Source organism: Colossoma macropomum, unplaced genomic scaffold (genome assembly GCF_904425465.1).
Source record: "Colossoma macropomum unplaced genomic scaffold, Colossoma_macropomum, whole genome shotgun sequence".
NCBI classification, from domain to species: Eukaryota; Metazoa; Chordata; class Actinopteri; order Characiformes; family Serrasalmidae; genus Colossoma; species Colossoma macropomum.
The window spans coordinates 13,311,321-13,336,605 of NW_023494810.1; the positions used below are offsets into that span (position 1 = coordinate 13,311,321).

A 25,285-nucleotide genomic window follows, 5' to 3' on the forward strand; every position below is an offset into this window, starting at 1 on the left:
CTTATTTCTCATCAATTTTCTTAACAGATAACGTTTTATTTGTACATTATGGCATTATTCTTATGGTAACTGTCGGGTTTGGATACATTTTCCCAATTAAGTAGCACAGCTGTATTATTGGAAGATAATGAGTTTGGATCTTGGACCATGAAAGTCACAAATTTTTGGTGCATTATTGGCAACATTTTTACTGATACTGATTAAAACCTTAAATTGTTGATATCGGCTGATATTATTGGCTAACCGAAGTATCGGTCGGGCTCTAAATGAGACTAAAAAAGGTGACATTCTGTCGACGCAGCTTCTTTCCTTGGCATTAACAATATAAGTAGATGCAAAACTTTTGCTGCTGCCAGTCAGTAATGTGATTTGACTTTAGTTGACAGGAGTTTGTGTGCATTCATTTGTGGACGACTTTATGAACTGACAGCAGCCTTTTCTCACATAATAGAGTGGCTTGAGTGTCTGGACCCCTTATATTGCTCATTTCCATTTCATTCTTGTTGTCATATAAAAGGAAAAAGTCATCAATATTATAAATAATAAGTCATGTTTTGCTACCTCTGCTATGTATTGATACCTTGTTCAGCATTTAGCTAGCTACAATGTGAATAATATTAGTGCAAAACTATTTATCTCCTCTTTCATTGTAACTTTCGGTCTCTGAAGTGTGCAAGTGGTTGTGTGTGTCGTATGGAAATAATATATCAACAACTAGAGGAATGTTAAGCCACCAAACTACTAAATATACTGTATTCATTGAAGAGCAATTATATTTTAATGAAAAAAAACAGGATCACGGTAAGCCCAGTGGTCTTCTCATGAAGGCCATTTGAGCCGTATGACGAGAATGAATTTTAAAAATCTCATTTATCAGTGACTGTGAGTTTGTGGAAGTTTGTGTGTACCTTCATTCAAAAGCAACAAACACCAGACAAATATTGGATTGGTGGTAGATGTCTGTCAGTTAATCTTGATCGTAATCCAGCCTTAAGTATTTGAAATGGAAAGAGAACATGACACATCTATGAAAACACTTTTCATGTACTTTGAGACACGCCAGTTGTAACACTGCTAAAAGATTGCACTTGATTTGAAAACGGGCATTGCTACTGCGTATACTTCCTTGTGCTGATTAAGTGGAATTTAAATTTTTTTTTTTTTTTGACATTACTGCATTTGCATAACTCAGCGGTTGAGATGTAAACAAATCCAGCATGGTTCAGAGAGGTTTGGTGTAAAATGGTTGATTGTAGAGACTCAGATTGCTTTACAGTGGTGGTGCAAATACATCAATTTTATTTAGAAACCAAAAACTGTCTTCTGAGTTTTCTTGAAAATGATAAAATAGTGGTAAATCTGAGGAAAAAAAAAAAAAACATTTAGGGATTTTTTTTGTGTCAGTGTCCTAAATCTTCCCAGAACTATCATAAAACAATGTCTCAGTGATCAGGCAGTGTATTCATAACCATTTCATGTAATAACTTGCTGTGAGGGAGCTTTTAGAGGTGGATGTCTGGTTCCTATCACCACCACTGTGAACAATTCTGACTCAGTAAGTTTCTCTAGAACAGAGCATTTCACACCAAACCACTCTGAATGACTCTGTTTACATCTTAACCATTTAATTGTGCAGAAAATCAGTTGCATTCCCCCTTTAAAGTCATCTACGTTATGGGTGATGTATCCATGTACAATCTTCAAACTGTTAACAGACCCTCCTTCTCTATAGACCAAGGCTATAAATCAGTCAATCGCCCAAATCTAAATCTCCAGCCTTCGCAGAGCAAGAAAGTCCACCATCGAATTCTGCTGCTTATTTAGGCCACAAGTGGGGATGACTGAATTGACTGAAATTCATAGCAAAACACACTGATGACAACAAAATCAACAAAATGAGATCTTCCAAAAGTGCACTACCATTCAAAATGTTTTTTAATAAAAAAAAAATTTGGTTGCAAATATGTGTACAAAATGCTTTTATGATGCAAACATTTTATAAGTGTCAAACAATTTGTAGAAAATGGGAAAAAAAAGGAGCTGTAGATGATGAGAAAGCAAAAATGAACCTGTCAAATATCTGGAATGCCTGATATTTGAAAAGCAGTGACCAAATCCCACTGATGGAACAGCTATTCATAATAATTCTGTGACAAGAAATGACAAATATAGATGATTACAATTTATTCTTTGATAATATTTGCTTACCCACTTCATAAGTAGTCATTGTTCCCTAATACTTTAAATTATGAATAAACCATCTGTTTACATTCTGGCAGAATAATAATTATTATTATTAACGACTCAACTTTTGAATGGTAGTGTATGTAATGCACTACTCGTGCAGTTATTAGGTGTCTGTATGGAGCTGACGTCCCCTCTTATTAGTGCTTTCTGTACACTCGCAACCTCACAGATTCAACATGACGTTGAGCACTTCAGTAAACGTCCTAGAACCTGTGAGACTTTGAGTCTGGAGATTTTGATTGGGCATTTCGTCAGTTTAGGGAATTTTTCTCATTCAGCCTTGCTGTCAATCACAGAAATCCCTCATAAAGCCCCAGTCTTTGGAAACATCCGGCCTTGTTTATTTCTGTATTGAGCAATTCTGGCAAACAAATAGCCAGACAGAAAATGTTCGGAAAGGGTAAAAGTTGATTTTGAGGAAAAAAATTGTATTATCTAAGCTCTGTTTACCTGACATGAACATTCGGTTTTGTACAATGTATACAGCAGGCAGTGAGTCTTGTTATGAAGTATTGTGGCTACAGAACTGGTTTCAATAAAGAGCTATTGCTTAATACATGTGGTGTTCTTATTGTTGTTTTGTATTATTGGTTTTCTTTGTTACAGCACTTACACATTCTTCTGTATATAGATGTGTATTAATTGTCTATAAAATCAACATCCATTTATTTGAAACAGTATAAAATAAATTTTAAATTGAGCTTATAGCTCATTGAAACGTGGAGAAATTGTGTGGAAAGTGCAGATTCTAAAACATTTGTGTTTGTAGGCAGAAGAGGAGATATTTATGATTTATTTTTTTATGGAAAACAATAACTTTATTAAAAGTCAGCCTCCAAATCCGTCCACACAGAATGTAGAGGGATATTACATCACTGCGTAATCATGTATATTAAGTATGTTTAAATAATCAGCCCAGTGTGAACCAAATGAATAGCAAAATAGTCAATCTAGACCTGTTGATGCTATACACAACTGTGACCTGAACAATTTTAACAATATACATTTTTTTTTATTTTTTTGAGAAACATAAAACTAGCACATGACCCCAGTATGTGATGGTAGTTTTTTTCTGCTTGAGTTTAAACTAAAAATGTGCTTAAAAAAACAAAAAAAGCAACAAATCAGTTGCTTGCACAGACAAGCAATAAAATATTCATTATATTTTTCCCAACAATATTACAATATTCCCAAGCATGTGTAATTCTCATCATGGACAATTTAAAAAGGAGTTCATAATAGTTTTGTGGATCTGCAACTTTTAACACAAAATTCATAACATACAAAAGTAGTTTTTACTAATATGGAAAAGGCTGAGACGTGAATGGAAAACAGACATTAGCACATCAGAAAGCTCCCAACACAAATTACTGCAAGTAATTTTGAACAAACTCTACTGTTAACTATATGTATGAATCCCCATCTTATTAAAATGGTACACAACCACTTTTTGGCTTTTCTAAAAAGTTATTCAGGTGACAAGTTTAATTTCCATTGTATGATTTTAATGCAGCTTTGAGTGACACCCCCCAACTCCACCCCACCACCCCCAAAAACAAAATAAAAACTTGATGCTGAGCACAGACTGCTTTATGGTTTACTCACCTAAAGCTGGCTTTGAATTGTGAAACTTTTATGCAAAGTTTCTCTCTCTATGTGTGTGTGTGTGTGTGTGTATATATATATATATATATATATATATATATATATAATATATATATATATATATATATGTCTTTTAGTTTTTGAAAATCTGAAAGTACCTGTTACCCTTTACATTGTACAGAAATTTCATAATGAATGGACTAGAGCCAAAATGACTTTGCAAAAATTCTGGTTCCACTGACTTACATTACATGTTTTTCTGTTCTCCTGTAAAGTTACCGTTTCGGAGATACAAGGTTTTCTTCTGACAACAGTAATTTTATATATATATATATACACACACATATATATGGTTTACTATAGGGAGAATTTGAATCTAGCAGCCATTTAAGTAACTGTTAGCGTTAGCTGGCACGTTAAACCAGCTGGTTTCAGAAACGTTTAGCTTCAAGAAACTCGTTTATTTGTTGTTGTGGCTCAGGAGGCTCCTTTCAGCTTCCCAGTAAAGTTACAAGTTATCAGTATTTTGATTGGCCATTTCATGAAACTTGTTGCAACTGTTTCAAGAGAGTTGCAGGATCCTTTACATTATGCAACTTAAGTGCAATGTAGTTTCACAAAAATTTCAACTACAGCTGCATGAAACTTTCACTCTGTAAAGCCAGCTTTAGTGTCAGAGACATCCTGTTTGTTATATTTATAAATGTGTCAGAGGTGAAATGAAACTAGAGGGCATATTTCACATTCTGCACATTTACTTTTCCAATAACATTCATTACCTCTTCTAAAAACTTAAAAATGGACCTCTTGGCCAACATTGATCTTGTAGTCAAGGAGGGTAGAATAAGGTCCTTTCAGACTAACCAGGAATGCATGTATTCATACAGGAAATGGAACTACAGTTTTAACATAGCATTTTAGGATTAAAGACAAACCACATTTAGTCAACCATTTGTGTAGGATGCATATTTCCAGATGTTTCTTTTGCTCTTTTGGACATGCTCATATCTTTTTAACACAACAACTTGACACTTTTTTTCCCCCCAAATGTCAAATTTGGTGATGAAAATCAGTTTTCCTCTTGCTTTACCTGCTTGTGAGCTGGGTGATAAAATGAGCTGAGTATTTCAGTGGCCAGAGCCTTCAGGGAAGCCCATGATCTCCCACTGTTGCTGGTAGATGAGAAGCTCTGTGCTCCGATCATCTTTTGGCAGAACGCCTCGTCTCTTTTCCATTACTCACAGTGCTCCCTGCTGCAGCTCTGCTTCCGTTCCCACTGCTTGCTCGCCCGCCCTGCTGCGCGTTAGTGGAGCTGGCAGTTTGAGAATTTACTCCATTTCCATTGGTAGTGTCATTACCTTTAAAGCAGAACAGAACGAACAGTGGTAAGCCAGTAATTACTCTCACAGACTAGACAACACACACTCGCCAATAAACAGAGGAAAAATCAAATGTACTCTGGATTTGGCTCACTAAACTGTAAATCAATACAATGTAATATTGTAATACTTTGGGTTTAAATATAGTACTGATGCATGGAAGCCCAAGAAGCTAAATGTTATTGTTTAATCATTAATATTTTGAATGTATATGAAGTCCACTGAAAGACTAACAGATTATCAAAATGCATTTCTTATTCCACAAGATGGCGATGTTACTATTAGGAATGACAGTATAGTCCAGTAAGCCAGAGTCACACTAGACTTTCGCAGTTTGTGTCACCCTGCGAAATGGGCGTGATTGAGGCTGGCAAGAAAAAAAATCCTCCATGTTGGTGCACATAGCAAGCTAGTTGCCGCACTATTCATCAACAGTATTGATACAAAAGTGAACAAAACTACACATGATTATATACTCATAGCGGTAGTGCTGCACACTGATCTGTAGCAAAATCAAGTGCAGATAACTGGCAAGGTTGGCAGCAGTGGGGTGACTGCAGTTAGCCAAGGAGCCAGCATAGCCATTAGCAAGCTGGCTACCTCACCTACCAGGAGGAGTCACAACACAAAAGTAAGGGTAATAATAATATACAGTCTCCTGACTGACAGTGTATCACACAGTCTCTCTTTTTATATGTTTTTTTATTAGTCAATGAGGAGGAAATATTAGGTTTGTGCTAAAACTACTAAAATTAAGCACTGCTATATGAAGTGCTGCCCCTTCAGAGGTAAAGGCAGTTAAAGCAGTAGCAAAGATGCAAATTTGCCTATCAGAGTTTAATTCAATGCGAAATTGATTTATTTAACGCGTAACCGTTCATCTCGGCTAATTTTACTGAAATTAGTTTCATTTTGCTCCTGAATTTGATGGAAAACATGTGATCTCATAATGAGAATATCTGGGAACAACCCAGAAATTTTGGGCTGAATGTTGGTGGAAATCTAGACATATACAATAGAAACAGTGTAGAAATTTCCACACCAATCCAATGTCTTGTGAAGGTGGAGCTCAAAGTAGGGGGCACTGGTGTGCTTGTCAGCATTGTCTGACAAACAACTAGCCTGTCGTTAGCACATGGATGTAACTTAGCATGGCTGAAAAATCCCCCAAACAAGCATCTAGATGTGAGTCGCGTATGTGGAGAACACACTATATGCAGTAAAAACAAACAATAATTTATACAAGAAGAAAATTCCGTTTGCTAACAATAGCACCTCGTTGGCTAGATATATTTGTGTTATTGATAGTACTCCGGACATAAAAAGATTAATATCCAATTGATGTGAATTTGTTAAATGCCCTTTTTAAATGAAATTAGACAACTAACTGAATTTTAACACTGTTAGGACCAGTGTTTTTGCTAAGCACTGCTTAACACTGTCTTTAAGAAAGTGGAAAAAAAAGAAAGTTTTGTCTTTAAGAAATGTTTTCTAAAGCAGTGTTTTCAGATTCCACAGGTACAATAAAAAGAAAAACTTAACAGCAATACCTGAACCATTACCGCTGCTGTTCATGTTGTTTCCTTGGTCATTGAGCCCCTAATCAATAAGAACAGAGTTACTTACTACAACACATTACATCAAGTCAACTTTAAAAGTAGACTGAAAACAAAGAGAAAATCAAATATACCGTTTTGTTCATTAGTGCCAAATACTCTGGATTAGGCTCACTGAAGTTTGGCACCTCAGAGTACACCATGCAGAACCTAGAAAATCAGTATACACATTGGTTAGTGGATGTGTACATGAGAACAGCATAATTAGTTAGCAATTAAAGAACAACTGCATGTTTCATTAGAAAATGAGCATAATTAGCCCTGGGTTTAGTGTGATGTGAAACGCTGAATAAATATCACTGTTTTTGATGGTATTTTCTAATATGGTGCTGGTGATGCTTTGTTTGTTCCAACTTTATTAAACAAAATAACATGATGTGTATTGAAGTATCACAGTATTATTTTTGCTGTAACACCCACCCCAAGTAAGCCCTAAGGGCTGTCAAAAATAACTGGTTAATAACGCATCAACAGGGTACACTAACACAAATTTTTACACAGTTAAAGCGTTGTATGTTGCTCTGACAGAATCTGTGATTGAAGCACTGTTGTTCAATTACAGCTTATAAATGTCTTTTAAAGTGATACTTTCAGCAGACTACGCTGGACAGTGCTCACGGGAGAACTACGGATAAATCAACAAGCAGCAAACCAGCTAAAGCTCCAGCTTCCCTGGAGAGCCTCCACTAACAAGAATCCACAAGCTGTATGAATGAGAGCGAGAGGCTTCAATCAAGGAGGAGCTGAATCACCTACTATATATGATATATATGAACACATGAAGCTTTCACTGGACATCAGTGATGAAACTGTGTTCACTCATTTTCATGTTCAGGTTCTGCATTCACACAATGGAACAGTAACTGCATTATTAAGTAATCAATACATTCTGATGAAGGTGATTTTGTCCACTCATACAGCTGTAACAACATGCACTGCTATTCAGATGGAAATTTTTTTTCCTTAGGGTCAAATTTGAGCGATTAACTATACAAAATAGTGCGATTAATTACTTCAAACGCTCGACAGCCCTAATAAAATGTTTTTTCTTATGTTGTGCCACAGCAAGTGCGGCCTGAATTTTATCAAAGGCAAATCTTTAGCGAATCAAAATTCAGTACTTACTCTCCAATCTTCTGCAGCTCCCCTCCTCTCCCGGTATACAGAGTGAGACAGCCTTTGAAAACTGAAGCATACCTGAAAATGAAACATAAAAATAGACTAGCAGAGTAACACTAAAAGCTCAATTAGATTTACACGTTAGTATAAGTCAACTGTATCCAAAGTCAGAGTTATAACTGCAGCGCAGACAATACATTAACAAAGCAAAAAAAAGGACAGATGCAGTAACTTAAGAGGACAAACTGTGGAAATATATTTTCACGTAATTTAAAAACGTCAGCTGCCCTTTACATTGTGTTAAAATCTCATGGTGAATGGGCCAACAGGAATACTCCACAATTACTTGTTCCATTAACTTCCATTCAAAGTTAAGAACACTTTTTCCTTCTTACATTTTGTCATTTCTTGACATCAAAACGAACACTTAAACAAAAAAAGCAGGTCTGAATCTGTCTATACAGAATATAAAACAAATGTAAATGTAATTCAATTCAACTTAAAGGGGAATTCCACCAAACGTTTGTCATAGTTAAATGGTTAAGATGTAAACAGAGTAATTCAGAGTGGTTTGATGTGAAATACTCTATTCTGGAGAAACTTCTGAGTCAGAATTGTTCACAGTGGTGGTGATAAGAACCAGACATCCACCTCTAAAAGCTCCCTCACAGAAAGTTATTACATGAAATGTTTTGGCCTAAAAAATCTGTTCATGGTGGACATGTACATACAAGGCACTGTGAGGCAAAACATTCCCCAATGAAAACTTATTATTTCAGATTTACCACTATTTTACCATCATCTACATTCCATATAAAACTAGAGACATGTAGGTTCACTGGTGGTTTTGGGTATTAAATAAAATGGATATATTTGTGCTGTAGTCACTGCAAAGTGAGAATCACCCTGTCATCACCACTGTAAAGAAAGAGTCTTTATAATGAACTATTTCACATCAAACCACTCTGAATGACTTTATTTACATCTGAACAATTGAATTATGGAGAAATTTTGAAAAAATGGCAGAATTCTCCTCTCCTTTATTTTGGCTTCACGTACTTTGTACTTCTTTTTATATATCTGTTTTACTATTTTTGAGCCAGTGTCTATTTATTTATTTATTTATTTATTTTTACTAATTTTCAATTTGTCATTATTTTTCCTTTTGATGTTCCTTGGTTTTTATTTAATTAAATGTTCTATTTAAATGAACTAGCCTTGCCTATTCCCTCCTTTATATTTCAATAGTGTAGATGATAAATGTACTTTTGGGGCTGCATCTAACATTGACATTTTGTTACATACTACTAATACTTATACTTCCTTCTGAATTTCCCTATTTAATTGAGTTGTTTTTACACAGGACAGATGTATTTAAACTTTCAGAATATACAGTATAGTTGTGATGTGTAGACCTCTTGGACTGAATACAGCACACTTTCAATTATGTGAAATGACTCCACCTTAAAAAAAAGTCTCACCCTTTGGTAAGCCTGATGATGTCACCGGTCTGGATGAGTCCTCCTACCTCGTCCCACACTGATATGCTGATGCTGCCTGTCTTGTCAGCCACCTTGCAGGTGCGCACCTCGTGCCCATCTTTGGTTTTCGTGACCCTTCCTTGAAAAAAAAAAAAGAATCGAGAGAGACCGCATCAGGCAAAAAAATTAATTCGCTTTCATCTCTAATGACCAGATATGTGTTGTGTAAGCACCGCCGACTGAAAGGAGATTAATTTTCTGATATTACTTTGATTCACCTTACTCTCCTGATTGAAAACGCAGCTGAAAAACAAAAGGTCACAGTGTAATCTATTTAATAGGACTCTAACAATGACCTCATACTAGCTGATGCGAGAGCTGACCTCACATACACTCTTGTGGTGAGTGCAATCAAGTCCTCACAGCAATGTTCCAACATCTAATGTAAAGCCTTCATAGACACTTAAAGAGAGGGTTCTTTAGTAAAGGCTGTGGTTCTATTTAGAACCATTTCATGCTTAAATGATAGTTTGCATGGAGAATGTGTTTTATATGATTGTATATAGAACCTTTTTGAAAATAGTTTTATACAACACCAAAAAGGCTTGTAACAACAGAAGAACCCTTTTTAGGGCTATACAGAACCAAATACAACACATTCTCCATCAGTCTGAAAAACCATTTAAGCATTAAATGGTTTTACAGTTCTAAATACACTAAAGAACCCATGGAGAACCATCTTTTATAAGTGTGCAGAAGAGTAAAGGGTGTTACTGCAGCAAAGGGGGACCAACTGTCTATTTATCAATACCCTTCATTTCAGAAGAAACAGCAGAACTTTAGTACACAGTCTAACAGTTAGGTTCTCAATCTCTTAAACAGGAGTATAGGTTGTGGACACCTGTTTCCAGCACGATAAAGATGACATTTAAGTTCTTAAGTCCTGGCTTGATGTCCTTGACGAATGTCTCCGTCGTCATGTCTTCTTACTTTAGTGTATTATGAATCTACAGTAGTTTGAATGTGACTGTTCATTCAGATCCAGACGCTCTTAGCTGGAGGAGATATCTGCACAACTTGGGCACAACATGGCCAGCTGTTCTTCACTGGACATTTGAGCTCGTCTTCTTTGACCACCTGGATATTAACTCAGACTTTCCTGGTTAAGCAGACTGGTGTAACTTATTCCACAGTCCAAAAGGCTTGTACTAACTCTGACTTCTAAAAAACAGTGTTGTTTAGCAGCTAGGCTAGGTTAACTGAGCTAACTTGACGCAAACGACAGGATTAGCTAGCGCACTAACCAACACTTGTCGACTTCATATACCGACTCTGCGCACTAACTTAACACTTTCCCAACAACGCCTGACCTGTTACCACTCAAAATGGTCAGTTCTTTTGACGCTAGCTGAAAGCTTTGCTGCTCAAGACATTATGAACTAGCCTAGATAGCCTGTTGTGCTAACTGTCTCCTGCTGAACGCTGCTTAGCTGTTGTTTTTCCGCAAACGATGACGTAAGCAAGCTGCTTTCACATGTGGACAAGGTCTTAAAGGAAAACTTCACCGATTTTTCGAGAATTCTTCATAATGGAATGTTTGAGATATACACAAAGTCATTCAGAGTGGTTTGGTGTGAAATGCTCTGTTCTAGAGAAACTAACCGAGTCAGAATTGGTCACAATGGTGGTGATAGGAACCAGACGTCCACCTCTAAAAGCTCCCTCACAGCAAGTTATTACATGAAATGGTTATGAATACACTATCTGATGTCTGAGACAAATAGTTTTGTGATAAAGTTCTGGCTTAAAAGGAATTTTAATCCATTCATAGAGGAGGGGTACAGGCAGGGCGTTGTGAGGCAAAATAGTCCCCAAAGAAAACTTTTTTTAGATTTTTAACTCTCTTATCATCATTAACATTCCATATAAAACTCATAAGACACGTGTAGGTTCACTGGTGGTTTTGGGATAGTAAATAAAATGGCTATATTTGTGTTGTAGTCATGGTTCTTTACAATAGTGGTGAGTGGAGCCAGGGAAATACAACTAAAACAATGTCTGAATGACTTTGTTTACCCTGTAAGCAAAAATTTCAGTGGACTTTCCCTTTAAGAAAAGCGCGCCAAAATAGTTTAGCGATTGTTATAACCGAGACATGGTAAAACACACATATGATTGTTCTGGATATATTATAATTGAAACTGTGTGAAACAGACAGTTTGCATTTATAAATAATGTGATGAACAAGATAAGTTATTTTATATTTTTCCAAATGTAGTTATGTTATTATAATAAACAGGCTGCATCATATGTAGCATGTTAAGGCATTATGTGCTTAATATTGAATTCCATCTGATATTTATTTTATACTCATATATTTAATCTTTTTCATTTAATTCTGTGTTTTAAAGAAACAGTCCCGACAGGAAACAGGTAAAGGTCTGCTTGAGCCCACATAATAATTCTCCTGATGTAAACTATGATTCTTTTGACCTTCAAGACCAGCTCAGTAGCCTGTTAGTTTCTAATACAATAAACCAAATGTAGAGAAGGCTTGTAAAAAAAGGGGGATGAAAGTAAATTGTAGGCTTTTGGTGAGGTCAAAAAGAAAACTACAAATCCCAAGAAAGGACCCAAAAATGCTTGTTTAGAGTTTTTTTCAGAAATATTAAGAAAATATTCTTAGGTGTATGAAACCCTGTAAGCTTATCTGAAACCATAGTAAGAGCAGAACTGGCTGTTTCACCTGCCAAATGTTCAAACTTAATCTTTTTAATGGATCAGACCAGATTACCGAAGTCAATTACATTTATGGCTTCATTTTTGATACACTTCCTTCATACACTGTATTTTCCTTTAGTTTAGGAAACTTTCACACAGAGCTCAAACCAGCCTCACTGATTTTCTCTCTACAATGGAGGAATGCAAAAACAACATACATGAAAGTCCCCAAAGTGGAGTTTCAGGATAATGTGCCTCTGAGTCTCTGAATTCAATCCCCAAATCAAGTCCCCCAATCATTTTCTTGAATCAGATTTATAAATCAAGTCCATGAATCAAGTCTCTGAGTCAACTCCTCGAATCAAATTCAGGAATCAAGTCTCCGAGTGATGTGTTCGAAATAAATCCCAGAGTCAAGTCCCCAAACCAAGTCCCTGAATCAAGTCCCTGAATAACGTCCCCAAGATGAGTCTTAGAATAACGTCCCCAAATCAAATTCCCAAGTTTTGGTCCCGAATCAAATCCCTGAATTAAATCCTTGAATAACGTGCCCAAATCATGTTCTTGAATCAAATTCCCAAATCATGTCCATGAATTAAGTCTCTGAATCAACTCCCAAATCAAATTCAGAAGTCATGCCCCTGAGTTATGTCCCCAAAATAAATCCCAAAGTCCCAAGTCCATGAATCAAGACCTCAAATCAATTCCACAAATCAAGTCCATGAATCAAGTCTCTGAATAAAATCCCTGAATCAAGTCCCTGAATCAAATATCCGAGTTGAGTCTCAGAATTAAATCTGTGAATCAAGTCCCCAATATCAAATTCCCAAATCATGTCTTGAAATCAAGTCTCAGAATCAATGCCACAAATCAAATCCATGACCAAGTCTTTAAATTAAATTCCCTGAAGACCCTGAATCAAGTACCTGAGTAACGTCCTCGAGTCAAGTCCTGTAATGGTGAGGAATAATACTGGATAAAATGAGGGGCAGGTGTTAGAACATTTTTGAATGACCATAGTTTAAATTATACAATTGATGCTAGCTAAAAAATATTCTTGGTCTGTCACACATATAACACACTGAACAGACCAGACGTATAACACACTGAACAGACCAGACATATAACACACTGAACAGACCAGACAATCACACGGACTGTTAACAAGTGTTTAACTAAGAGACAAATAAAATAAGAATATAATACATAGAGTAAATAATGATAAAGAATAATAAAGAACCAATGAGAACAGAGCTAAAGGGATGTGGAATATCTGTACATATGCAGATGTGAATGTCTATACAAATGTTGGTCTAAGAAGAAAAATAAAATAATATAATATAATACAATGTAATATAATATAGTATAATAACCGTTATATACAGTATATCAAAGGATGATATGAATATTTGTAAAAATTAACATTTGTACAGCTGTGCAAATAAGCATTATGGCACAGATTATAGTTATACTGTAATACAGTAAGAAGGTTTGTTAAGTACAGTTTAAGATGACTGGATCTTTCCTTGAGCATCTGCGGTGGATCACGAGTGCTGTAAGTGTGTGAGGTCTGCTCAACAGTCTACTCCACTGGAATGTTCTCCCAGGTTAGGTTAATGCTGAGCAATACTGATAATTTTCAATATCACTACATTTTCCAAATATATCCCACTGTCTGACAATGTTTAAAGGGGAATTCCGCTAATTTATCAAAATTTTTGCTTAAAGGGTTAAGATGTAAACAGAGTCATTCAGAGTGGTTTGGTGTGAAATGCTTTGTTCTAAAGAAACTTATCGAGTCAGAATTGTTCACAGTGGCGGTGATAGGAACCAGACATCCACCTCTAAAAGCTCCCTCACATATGCTGTCTGATGTCTGAGACACTGTTTTATATTTGAGATTTGAGAAAGTTTTGAATGTCTGGAGCATATCGAAAGTAAAAGCTTGGCACATTCAGGCTTTCTTTCTTAACCAGGCAAGTCTGTGTGTTCTGTACTGGTTTGTATACTCTTCATAGTAACTGTATGTTATTATGGTTAATACCACATGGTCCTCTATTGTGCTTTTCATTTACATTTCTATTGCTTTTTATTGTCTCAGATATGTTCAAAAACTTGCAATCAGGGCATGAAAACCTGCACAGATTTCTGCATCATGTTCCTTGTTTTGCTTGGTCATTTCCCAACAACCCATTACAGCAACCTACTAATCTCTGTGGTAATCCTGAGCATTGGCTGCGTTCCACAAGAAAACAGTGTGCAACGTTTCGCTGTTGAACTGTGTGTTTCCACTGCACAGGTCTGTCACGAATGCTGCATAAGACTCTTATAGGCCTAAGAAGTCCATATCAAAACACTTGATGAGCATGGAAGTCCATGAAAGTAAGCTAAGTGCATTCATTTAAAAAAGATGGTTTTCCAAGGGTTTTTAGTCTGTTTAGAACCATGAGTTCTACATTAAACCATTTAATGCCTAAATAGTTCTCTACATGGTGAAATGATTCTTCAGATTAATGGAGAATGTGTTGTATATGTGTATTATTCTAAATAGAATCATGAACACTCAAAGAACGATTTGCATTATTAAATGGTTCTCTGCATGGTAAAATAGTTCTTTACATCTATGGAGAATGTGTTGTATATAGTTCTATATAGAACCTTTTTGAAAATGGTTCTATATAGCACCAAAAAAGGATTCTTGTATTGTTATAGACATGATGTCGAAACAATAGCAGATCCTTTATTGGTGCTATAGAACCCTTTTCAGAAAGGTTCTATATAGAACCATCTAGAGCATTCTGCAAGAACGCTTGCAGGGTTCTTTGAGTGTTTAAGGTTCTACATAGAACCATTTGCTTTACTAAAAAATCAATGAGGAACCAGCTTTTTAAGTGTGTAGTAACAATAGCAGAACCCATTTTGGTGCTATATTGAACCATTTTCTAAAAGGTTACTTGTAGAACCATATGCAACACATTCTGCATCAATCTGAAGAACATTGCAAAGGACCATTTAAGCATGAAATGATTCTATATAGAACTCATGGTTCTAAACAGAATCATTCCCTTTACTAAAGAACCCTTAAAGAACCATCTTTTTAAGAGTGTAGCCTATAGTACTCCCACTTAATAATTGGCCACACTACGTAAATATCAAAGATATCGATTACTGTGTCAGTATTTGGTTTTGTAAGAGTGTAATTGTGCAACAGAATTGATTGCAGGTTTAACTGACCCGTGCACATAGTCATTTTGCAGCGCAGCGCTTGCTGCATGGAAACAGTTTGGAATGTTGCACTCACAGTGAACACACCTTTGAATAACATTTAATCCTGAGAGAACTAATCCCCCCATTCACTTCACCAGACAGCACTTGGCCAGCATTGAGGTAAGACCATTTCAAACTGGAGTTGTTCATTATTTTTCAGAGGAGGGGATGGGCAAAGGCAATCAGGTGATTTTCATTCATCCTTGCTAGCTGCTATATTAAAAGCAAACAGCCAGTTTAAAGGGGAACTCCACCAATTTTTCAAAAAATCTACATAGTTAAGTGATTGAGATGTTAACAGAGTCATTCAGAGTGGTTTGGTGTGAAATGCTCTGTTCTAGAGAAACTTACCGAGTCAGAATTGTTCACAGTGGTAGTAATAGGAAACAGACTTCCACCTCTAAAAGCTCCCTCACAGAAAGTTATAACATGAAATGGTTATGAATACACAGCCTACATTGTTTTATGATAATTTGTGATAAGGTTTTGTCTTAAAATGTGTTCTAATCCGTATATTTTAAACTATTCATGGTGGAGGGATACATGCAGGGCGTTGTGATAGTTCCCAAAGAAAACATATTTTTTTCAGATTTCTAACCATTTTACCATCATTCCATATAAAAGCTCAGAAGACGTGTAGGTTCACTGGTAAATAAAATATCTAAATTTGTGTTGTAGTCAACCAGGCGACCCCTGGTTCCTATCAGCACCACTGTAAAGAAATCAGAACCATTTCACACCAAACCACTCTGAATCACTCTGTTTACATCTCAAACACTGAATTATTCAGATATTTTGAAAAATTGGTGGATTTCCCCTTTAAATTAACCTGTAGTTAGTTTTCCTCTCTGTAAACTGCACTCACAGGAATGTAGTTTTAAATGGACACAAATAGGATTTTTTTTTGTTGTTTATTTTGGGCTTGTTGAGAAGTCTATTTAGACATACATGTCAGTTAGCACCCAGTGCAGAGTATGAATGTGCAGAATGGGGAAGGTATGTTTGATGCCTGTCAGAATAAAGAGCAAATCCTGCTTGATTTTGATTGCTTCAGTTTTTTTTTTTCCTTTTTAACAGTGACATTTAACATATAATCTTATGTAATACTCCATGTTAATGTATGTGTAATCCTACTGGCATAAATCAAAGCCAGAGAACAGAGTGTTGCCTTTCTGTGGCTAATGCATCGTCACTCCTAACAGTATAGTCATTTTTTCCACATTTTTAACGTGTTACATTTTAAAATACATCACAAAAACAAATAAAGTGAATTAGCAGTTGTTTAATGTGTCAGATGTGTCAGTGTCAATAACGTTCTGCGAGGGAGCTTTTTCTGGGGCATTATACTCTTCAGACGTCTGGTTCCCATCACTGCCACTGTGAAGAGTTTCGTTAGAACGGAGCATTTTACACTAAACCACTTTGAATGACTTTGTTTAGAGAAATCTGTGGAACTCACTTCTAAGTTGTTTCTTGATTTGATCATTTAGCATTGTTTTCCATGCAATTACTGTAATTTAAGCCTTATCATGTTCAACTACAAGGAATAATTTGTTTATATATTTTACAAAAGCATCTTTTGTTTTTTCTATGTAGGTCCACAGAATTTGAGTTTAGAGAAAAAAAACAGTGTGTGCAGGTTTGCCTCTCTGCCCACAGCCAGGGTGTGAACGACCTGTGACAAATGGCCTCCGTATCTGTAGCAGATCCCAGTGGACTGAGTCCAGTCGACTTCATCCAGCTGCAGGAATATATGGAATGTAAGTCTTTATTATAATCTGGACCAAAGATCGTATAACCAATGAGATCAATCATTCATTCTTTCAGTGGCTCATTTATTGATTGCTTGTTTAAAGGGCCCATATCCTTCATTTTTCTTGTACTTTATTTGTTTCCCTCTGAGGTTCACTGATAACATTTGTTATAATTTATTTTTACTTGACCAGTTTGTGTACCTTAGAATTAAACAGGCTGCTTTTTGTTACTGTGTCTTCAAGACTAATCTCCACTACATAGACAGTAGTATTGGGACACATCTCCTAATTATTGAGTCCAGGTGTTTCAGCCACACCCATTGCTAACAGGTGGATAAAATTAAGCACATGGCCCTGCAGGTTCCATAGAGACACACTGCCAGTAGAATGGGTCGTACTGATGAGCTCAGTGACTTTAAAGATGGGTGGTGTAAAGCAGTGGAACTCCGGAGCAGTGGAAACATATTCTGTGGAGTGACTAATCACGCTTCTCTCTCTGTCAGTCTGATGGACGAGTCTGGGTTTGGTGAATGCCAGGTGAATGTTACCTGCCTAACTGCATTGTGCCAACTGTAAAGTTTGGTGGAGGAGGGATAATGCTATGGGGTTGTTTTTCAGGGGTTGTCCTAGACCCCTTAGCTCTAGTGAAGGGAAATCTTAATGCATCAAACACCTTTGGGATGAACTAGAACGGGGATTATGAGCCAGACCCTCTCGTCTAACATCAGTGTCTGACCTCAAAAACGTTCTTCTGGATGAATGGGCAAAAATTCCCACAGACACTCTCCAAAATCTTGTAGAAAGCTTCCCAGAAGAGTGGAAGCTGTTATAGCTACAAAGGGGCACCAACTCCATATTAATGCCTATGGATTTAGAATGGGATGCCATAAAAGCACTAGTAGCTGTAATATGTAGGTGTCCCAATACTTTGTCCATGTAGTGTATGTTCTGTTCTGTTGTGCCTCAAAAGCACTCAGAGGTGAAACACTGCTTATAACTTCAGTGCAAGTAGGTGGGGTGAAACTGCTGTAGTCTGAGTAGATGGATATCTGTAAATAAGCTGGTTCCTGTGACATCACAGAAACGGCGAATTCAAAACAGGCTGTTTTTGCAGCTTAGTTTACATACATGGACTGTACAGACTGGGGAGTGAAACTTTCATGCTCCTTTAAGCTTCTTTATTTCCAAAAATGCAGGAGAAATTCAGTCTTTCTTGATAATGATACTTTAATTAATTAATTAATCAATCAGATCAGAATTCTTAATTATTTTTTTCCACAGTATCACAGTTTGAGGAGATGTGATGTCATGGAAGCGTTTGTATTTTACATGTTGCCGCACTCTGTTGACTTTCAGACAGCAGTATGAAGGTGAAAGATGTGATGAAAGACTTTAATGCTGGTGGAAAGCTGGTCCATCACAGGTTTGGGGAGGTAAGGCTGACAGTTACATCTCACTGTATGTTCATCTCAGACAAATGGCTCTAATGAATATGATGAGCACTCTGGATTCTAATTAAAGCACCAAACATTAAAGGGGAATTACACGATTCAGCATAATTCAATTGCTGAGATCCCATATAGAAAATAATATATTCCAAATGTATTTATCAAATATGTTTTTGCAATAAATTAAAGTGTCAGGAGCATCAGGCAGTGTATTCGTAACCATTTCATGTTATAACTTTCTGTAAGGAAGCTTTTAGAGGTGGACGTCTGGTTCCTATCACCAGCACTGTGAACAATTCTGACTCTAAAATGGAGCATTTTACACCAAACCACTCTGAATGACTTCTTCACCCACTTCTCTTAGAACACTTCTAGTTATATTCTTGAACCACCTGACATGCACAGCATGTTTAATATATACCGATAGATCAGGTCAGGTGACTGCGAGGGCCATTCCAGAAGCCTCAGCTTGAATTTCTTAAAGTATTTTATGATGGATTGCGAGGTGTTGTGCATGTTTTGGATCATTGTCATGTTGTAGAGGCCTCTTTACAGCTTTAGTTTTTTGACTGTCTGTGTCACATTTACTTCCAGAGTTTGCTGATATTTAGTGGAATCTATTCTCCCATCTATCCATGCTGTTTCCTGTGCTACTGGCTGCCACACAACCCCTACCTAATCATAATAAACCCATCCTCATGCTTAACAGTCAGCACGGTGTTCTTTTCATCAAATACTAAATAATTCCTTTTTTCTCCAAACATACCTTTGTTGATTGTAGCCCAGGAACTTTATTTTTTTACTTCCTCCTACTGCCGCACTTGTTTCCAAAATGGTTTTTGTTGATTTAGAAACTGTTTTGAAAACTTCAGACATTAGCTTTTGTGATGAGGTTGCAGGTAAGCTTTCCTAATAAGTCAATTAAAGCCTAACAAGTTGCCTCAATTAATATTTATTTTTTTCTTTTATTTAAGCTTATCAAATATAAAGTAACTATAAACATTAACATTTTGCTCTATTTTTTAAATTATTTTGCTGTATATGCTGTGTTTACTTTTTTAGTAAACACAAAAATGTTTATTTTATTATTAATAATGATTTTATTATATGAATTGAATACTTACTGAATAATTAGTTCAGTACTTCAAATGAACTTGCAGTGGTTTCTGAATGTGGCTTTAAGGAGCTGTGTTGTTAGGCACTTTGGATGAATCCCCTTTAAGCTAAAGCATGGTAGCAACCAAGCTAACTTAACTAGATACATTAAACTACACCAAGAGCATTACTTTGTTCATAAAGCATGTGATTCAAACATTATTTGTACTCTAACTATGTTAAAAGGCAGCACAGTAGGGCACAAACTCAGAAATGTACTTTTAGTACATCAGATTACAGCAAAAATAAAGGCAATTTTTGATTATTAGCAGTTTCAATCTCAAAGGAACTTGAACACAAACATATAAGGTTCCAGCGTATGCATATAAATCTACATTTTTGTATTTTTTTTTGCTGACATTTCTGCTTGCTTATGTACAAAAATACAGTCATATTTTCATTCATTTTCCAAACTCTCTTCATCCCTTAGAATTAAACCGGCTATTTTTGTTGCTCTGCCTTTAAAACTATTATATCGCTGTTGTTGGAAGAAAATCTTGTATCTCCATTTTTGGCGTTTTTCAGTTTTTGACATAATTTGAAAATGTCTGTTGTCCTTTACATTGTATGTAAATTTCATGAATGTACTAAAATAAATGACCCAAAATGACCTGGAAAAAAGTCTGGTTCCATTGACTAATATTAAATGTAAAGTAGGTTTTTTTCTTCTCCGGTAAAGTTACCATTTTGGAGATACAAGATTTTCTTCCGAAAACAGCGATATGTAAATTCGCTGAAACGCTCCTTACAACTTCAGTGCTAATCAAAATCATAATCAGAATCTGATTCAGTTTTATCAACCAAGTGTGATTGCACACACAAAGAATTTGTCTCCGGGTTACAGCGCTCATAAACAGTTCAGTTGCCATTATACAGTGCTTAACGACACATAACAACAAGACAGCAGCCATGATTTGCAACTAACACACAATTACAAGAAAGACCAAAAAGATTGAACAGTTAATTATTGCCTAAGAACCAAAATATTACATAATATTACATAAGTAATATTGAACAGATAAGGAGTATGTAGTGTTTGGGGTGTTTAGGCAGATGACTTGTGTGAGTATTCATTCAATAACTAGCGGAAGGAAACTGTTCTTGTGCCTGGATGTTTTGGCAGCAGGTGTTCTGTAGTGCCTGCCAGATGGGGGTAGTTCAAACAGATCCCTTGGTGTGAACAGAGCCCTGGGTGTGAAGTGTCCTCAGTAATTTTCCCTGCCCTTTTCCTGACACGGGAAGAGTAAAGGTCCTGGAGGGAGGGCAGATTGCTGCCAAGATCCATTCTGCAGAAAGTCCACCGTCATAATGGGCAGGGCTAAACCGTTGTAGGCGGAATAATATATATATATATATGATATATATATATATATAATCATCTAAATAATATATCTAAATGTGTCAAAAATGTGTTAAAGTTATATGGTTGTTAACATTCATACATATCAAGATGCAAAAACAGTTTTTGCTGTTTTGTGATGTCACAAAAACTGTTTTTGCATCTTGATATGTATGAATGTTAACAACCATATAACTTTAACATTTCAAAAAAGTGAATGAAATTCAGTTTTGCATGATACGGGCCCTTCAACTGAAAGGACATTGCTGTGTTATATTGTCCTCATTTAAAGGAAAATTAAAAATATGATGAAGTGTTAGCTTTACAGTAAAAGTTCTGGAGATAATCTAGGCTCAGTCCAGACAGTCCTGTGTTTGGTTATTATGTGTGCAGCACTTTTCCCCTCTCTTCTCCTGTAGTGCAGGATTAGATGCTGAGGCAGATTAACATGTCATTAAAAAAATTACAATGCTCTTTTAGTTTTTGTTCACACTGGGGCTGAAACAAATGATTTAGACATGCGAATGATGTCAGTTAGATACAAAATGTTACAGAAATGAATGGATAAGTTTGAAAAACCATTCTCCACTTTCACTTCTCTCCTCTTTAGCGTATTGATGTGGAGGGATTCTCTCTGTTTCTCAAGACCTACCTAGAAGTGGACGATTTCCCGGCTGACCTCTCCCAGCGTCTATATCAGTATTTTCAAAGTTCTGAACAGCATGTTCCTGATCGGAGTGCCCACCCCAAAGACGGTTAGTCATTTAGAACTGATATGTCAGAGTCAGAGACCACCCTTCATTTATTTTTCCAGTCAAAACAGCCATGTTTTATATTAGACTATATTTGGCAGCATACCACTGAATTAGTTCAATCTGTGGTCCCATTTCAAATAGCAAACAAAGTTACTCAAAAAAACAATTAATTATTCAGATTTTAGATATTTACAGAGATTATATTATGATCTATTTAAACCCAGGGCATTAATGGAGATAATTGTATCTCCATTTTTGTTTTTTAGTTTTTGATATGACTTGAAAATGCCTGTTGCCCTTTACCTTGTGTGAAAATTTCACGATGAATGAACCAAAAGAAACGGCCCAAAATTACTTGGAGAAAAGTCTTGTTCCACTGACTTACAGCACAGATCTACATTAAAAGTAAAGTATGTTTTTTCCTTTTCCTGTAAATGTATGATTTCGGAGATACAAGGTTCTGCTCCAGCGGCGATATACACAAACATCATTTATAGGGTACTTTCTATTGGGAAGTGTCTGTCTCAAACCCTAAACCCCAAATTCACACTTGTGGAAAATAATGCTTATTATTTTATTTAATTTTTTTCAATGTTTTTTTTAAAAGATCTCTTATTATAAAAGTGAAGTTGAAATATTTTGATTTACAGTTATTTATTTATTATTTACAGTGTTTTTTATTTTTCATTTAAAAAATGCTGTCCCACATTTTCATTTCACTACCAAAATGCAAAGTTTTAGTCTGTAGGAGACTGCATTCCTGTCCCTTGTGGCCACATGGTGAGCAGTTTGATCCCATTGTTTTGAAGTAAATGTGTCCCAAAGTCTGAAAATCAGTGTGGAACATTAAGAATTGTCACTAATGAAACATTTTTTTGTGTTTTAATGAAAATATGATGATTTTATGTGTGTAGAGCTGTTCAAAGCTGTGTTTGCTAGTCATACTGGCTGCGTTTTTGAACTCAAAATGAACTAAAAATTCACTACCAAAACAGTCCATACTGAAACATTTGGTAAAGTTTGGCCAGTGTTATGATTGTTTTGGTTGTGACAGAAAGGAATTTTCAATCATTTACTTTAATAAAATAAACATAATTTAGGTATAGGGTCACTCCAAAGTCCAAAATCAGTTGAAAGTCCCAAATGTGTTTTTAACTCTGACTTTGAACCAGTTTGAAAGAATGATTCATGTCAGACACACCTGTGTTTACCTGTCATACCTTTCATGCTTTGAAATGCACCGATATTATTTCATTAATCAAATTCCATTCATTTGTCCTCATTTGAATCTTTTTTCTGTTACAGGTGGCGTCTGCATCAAAGCTGTATCATGTTACTTCTCTGTGCTGGAGGATGGAAAACCACGTGACAAGCTTGAGTGTAAGAAACTGACGATGAGATTTAAAGGGCCCCTATACCAGAAAAAATTTTTTTCCTCATCTGTTTGAGATGAGTTTGATTTGGTTTATATATCTCTGCCATTTCAGCCCAGATCAGTTTAGCCCTGCTCACCTACCCTAAAGTTTTAAGGAGTATTTCAGCCCAGACTACTTTTTGAAAGAAGGCAACCAATCAGCACAGAGCTCATTTACATATATTTGTCTTAAAGGCACAGTAACAAAGATGCCTGTTTAAGTCTAACAGGTAAGGAGAGATGGTCATGTAAAAACTTTTTTTGGTGCATAAAACTACAAAAATGTTACTGAATTTGAGGGAGGAAAACAAAATACAACAAAAAAGTGGTATATGGGCCCTATAATCTCATCTGCAGGGCAGTGTTAACACCACTTGACATAGTGCATCATATACTGAACACAGTTTATAAAATCAATGCTGTGTCACTGTAGGCCAGTGTACATTTTTTCTACCCTTCCTTTTAAATGCGTCTAATTTGAAAAAGTCATTGTAATTTTATTAATCATTTGACCAAAGTGCATTCATAAGATGCTCTTGTGTGTGATATTCCCAGAAAATGTGCTCATACGGAGAAAGAAAGACCCCCCCCAAGTTGGCATTGCACTTGCCTAGCCGGAGTCATTCAGAGTGTTTGGTGTGAAATGCTCCGTTCTAGAGAAACGAAATGTGTTCACAGTTGTGGTGATAGGAACCAGACGTCCACCTCTAAAAGCTCCCTCACAGAAAGTTATTACATGAAATGGTAATGAATACATTTTAGCCTAAAACATATTTTTTATTTATAGTCATGATGGAGAGGTACATAAAGGACAAAACAGTAAAATATATATTTTTTTAGATTTATTACTATTTTAACATCATCAAGGACTCTTTGGGTTTTTCGGTTTACAGTTAGGCCTTAATGTGTGAATTAATGTGTAATTAAATGCTAACTGTAGCAGCAGTGCTGGATTTTAGTGCTGGATTGTTGTACACAACTATCTTTGCTCCTTTCAGTCATAATCATCATATATGTAGCTAAATGACGTATCTGGTGATTTTCTCCTGCATTTTTGCATGATGGCTACAGACGATAGACAGAAGCAGTGGACATCTAAGTGAATGTGAATTAGAGTGCTGACCCACTGAAGGGCCACCCTGAATGACCCAGTGACTGGCTGTGACAACATTGATCAGATAGGTCATCAATATTGCTTTTAACACCATGTTAGCCTCGTTTAATCTATTGACCCTGCCCACATGTCCAATAACACAAAACAGTACTCGGTCAGTGCTTATTTAACATCCTGAAATACACAAAGTCCCATGAACAAATACCTCAGACCTTACATAGGCCTAGTGTTATATTTTAATAATTAGTGGAAAATGTATAATTCTAAGGTTCTGAAATGCACCTAGGCCCCAGGGCAGAGGTCAGTTTATTTATTCAACTAGTTGGAAATGAATAGACCAATAATAACAAAATCATTTGGAATATAAATTTTCCCATTAACCTACATTAAAAATAAGGAAAAACACATTAAGCCACAGCTTGGTACTCAGGTTAGAAAACACAGAGACTTCACAAACTCTAAACCAAACAAAAGAGTTTATATGAGGCTGTTAACGAGTCCAGGATCATTTGCAGGTGAGAGTCCAAGTAGAGTCTCCAAGGTGGGGGAAGACCACATGACACATGATTAATGTCTAAATAACATTGAATCATCATTATCATAAGTCAATCTTGATAGCAATTTTAAAATGACATTTGGTTATCTCCCATAAATAAGTCACAAAATCATCAATAAATCAGCAAGGCTATAAGTTTGAAAATTACACCACTCGATAAATAACTTTTTGGCAAAAATATTATTTCTTGGAATAGCAGTTTATCATTTGCTATTTTAAGAGATTATTCAACATCTTCGTTAAATAAATATATACTTAGTTAAATCTGTTTATATATAAAAGGACCCTTATTTTGGAATTTCCTATCTTTTTAAA

The 25,285-nt window shown here is 36.0% G+C and overlaps 2 protein-coding genes across 2 annotated transcripts in view; one reads left to right on the forward strand and one right to left on the reverse strand.

The window, feature by feature from the left end:
* Nucleotides 1–4,067: 4,067 nt before the first annotated feature.
* On the reverse strand, nucleotides 4,068–10,956 carry si:ch73-190f16.2 (SOSS complex subunit B1-A). The gene is made up of 6 exons (XM_036559791.1): nucleotides 10,349–10,956; nucleotides 9,448–9,586; nucleotides 7,973–8,044; nucleotides 6,922–6,997; nucleotides 6,782–6,830; nucleotides 4,068–5,210 (listed from the first exon to the last, which is right to left on the reverse strand). The coding sequence occupies exons 1-6, from the start codon at nucleotides 10,425–10,427 to the stop codon at nucleotides 5,053–5,055; spliced, it is 573 nt and encodes a 190-aa protein (XP_036415684.1). The 5' UTR covers nucleotides 10,428–10,956; the 3' UTR covers nucleotides 4,068–5,052.
* Nucleotides 10,957–15,480: 4,524 nt separating this feature from the next.
* dgkab (diacylglycerol kinase, alpha b) overlaps nucleotides 15,481–25,285 on the forward strand; it is a 29,282-nt gene continuing 19,477 nt past the window's right edge. The window contains exons 1-5 of the mRNA XM_036559467.1: nucleotides 15,481–15,555; nucleotides 17,032–17,195; nucleotides 18,546–18,622; nucleotides 21,742–21,886; nucleotides 23,192–23,266. Coding sequence (XP_036415360.1) covers nucleotides 17,120–17,195; nucleotides 18,546–18,622; nucleotides 21,742–21,886; nucleotides 23,192–23,266 — 373 coding nt within the window. The 5' untranslated portion in view covers nucleotides 15,481–15,555; nucleotides 17,032–17,119. The remainder of the gene's footprint in view (nucleotides 15,556–17,031; nucleotides 17,196–18,545; nucleotides 18,623–21,741; nucleotides 21,887–23,191; nucleotides 23,267–25,285) is intronic.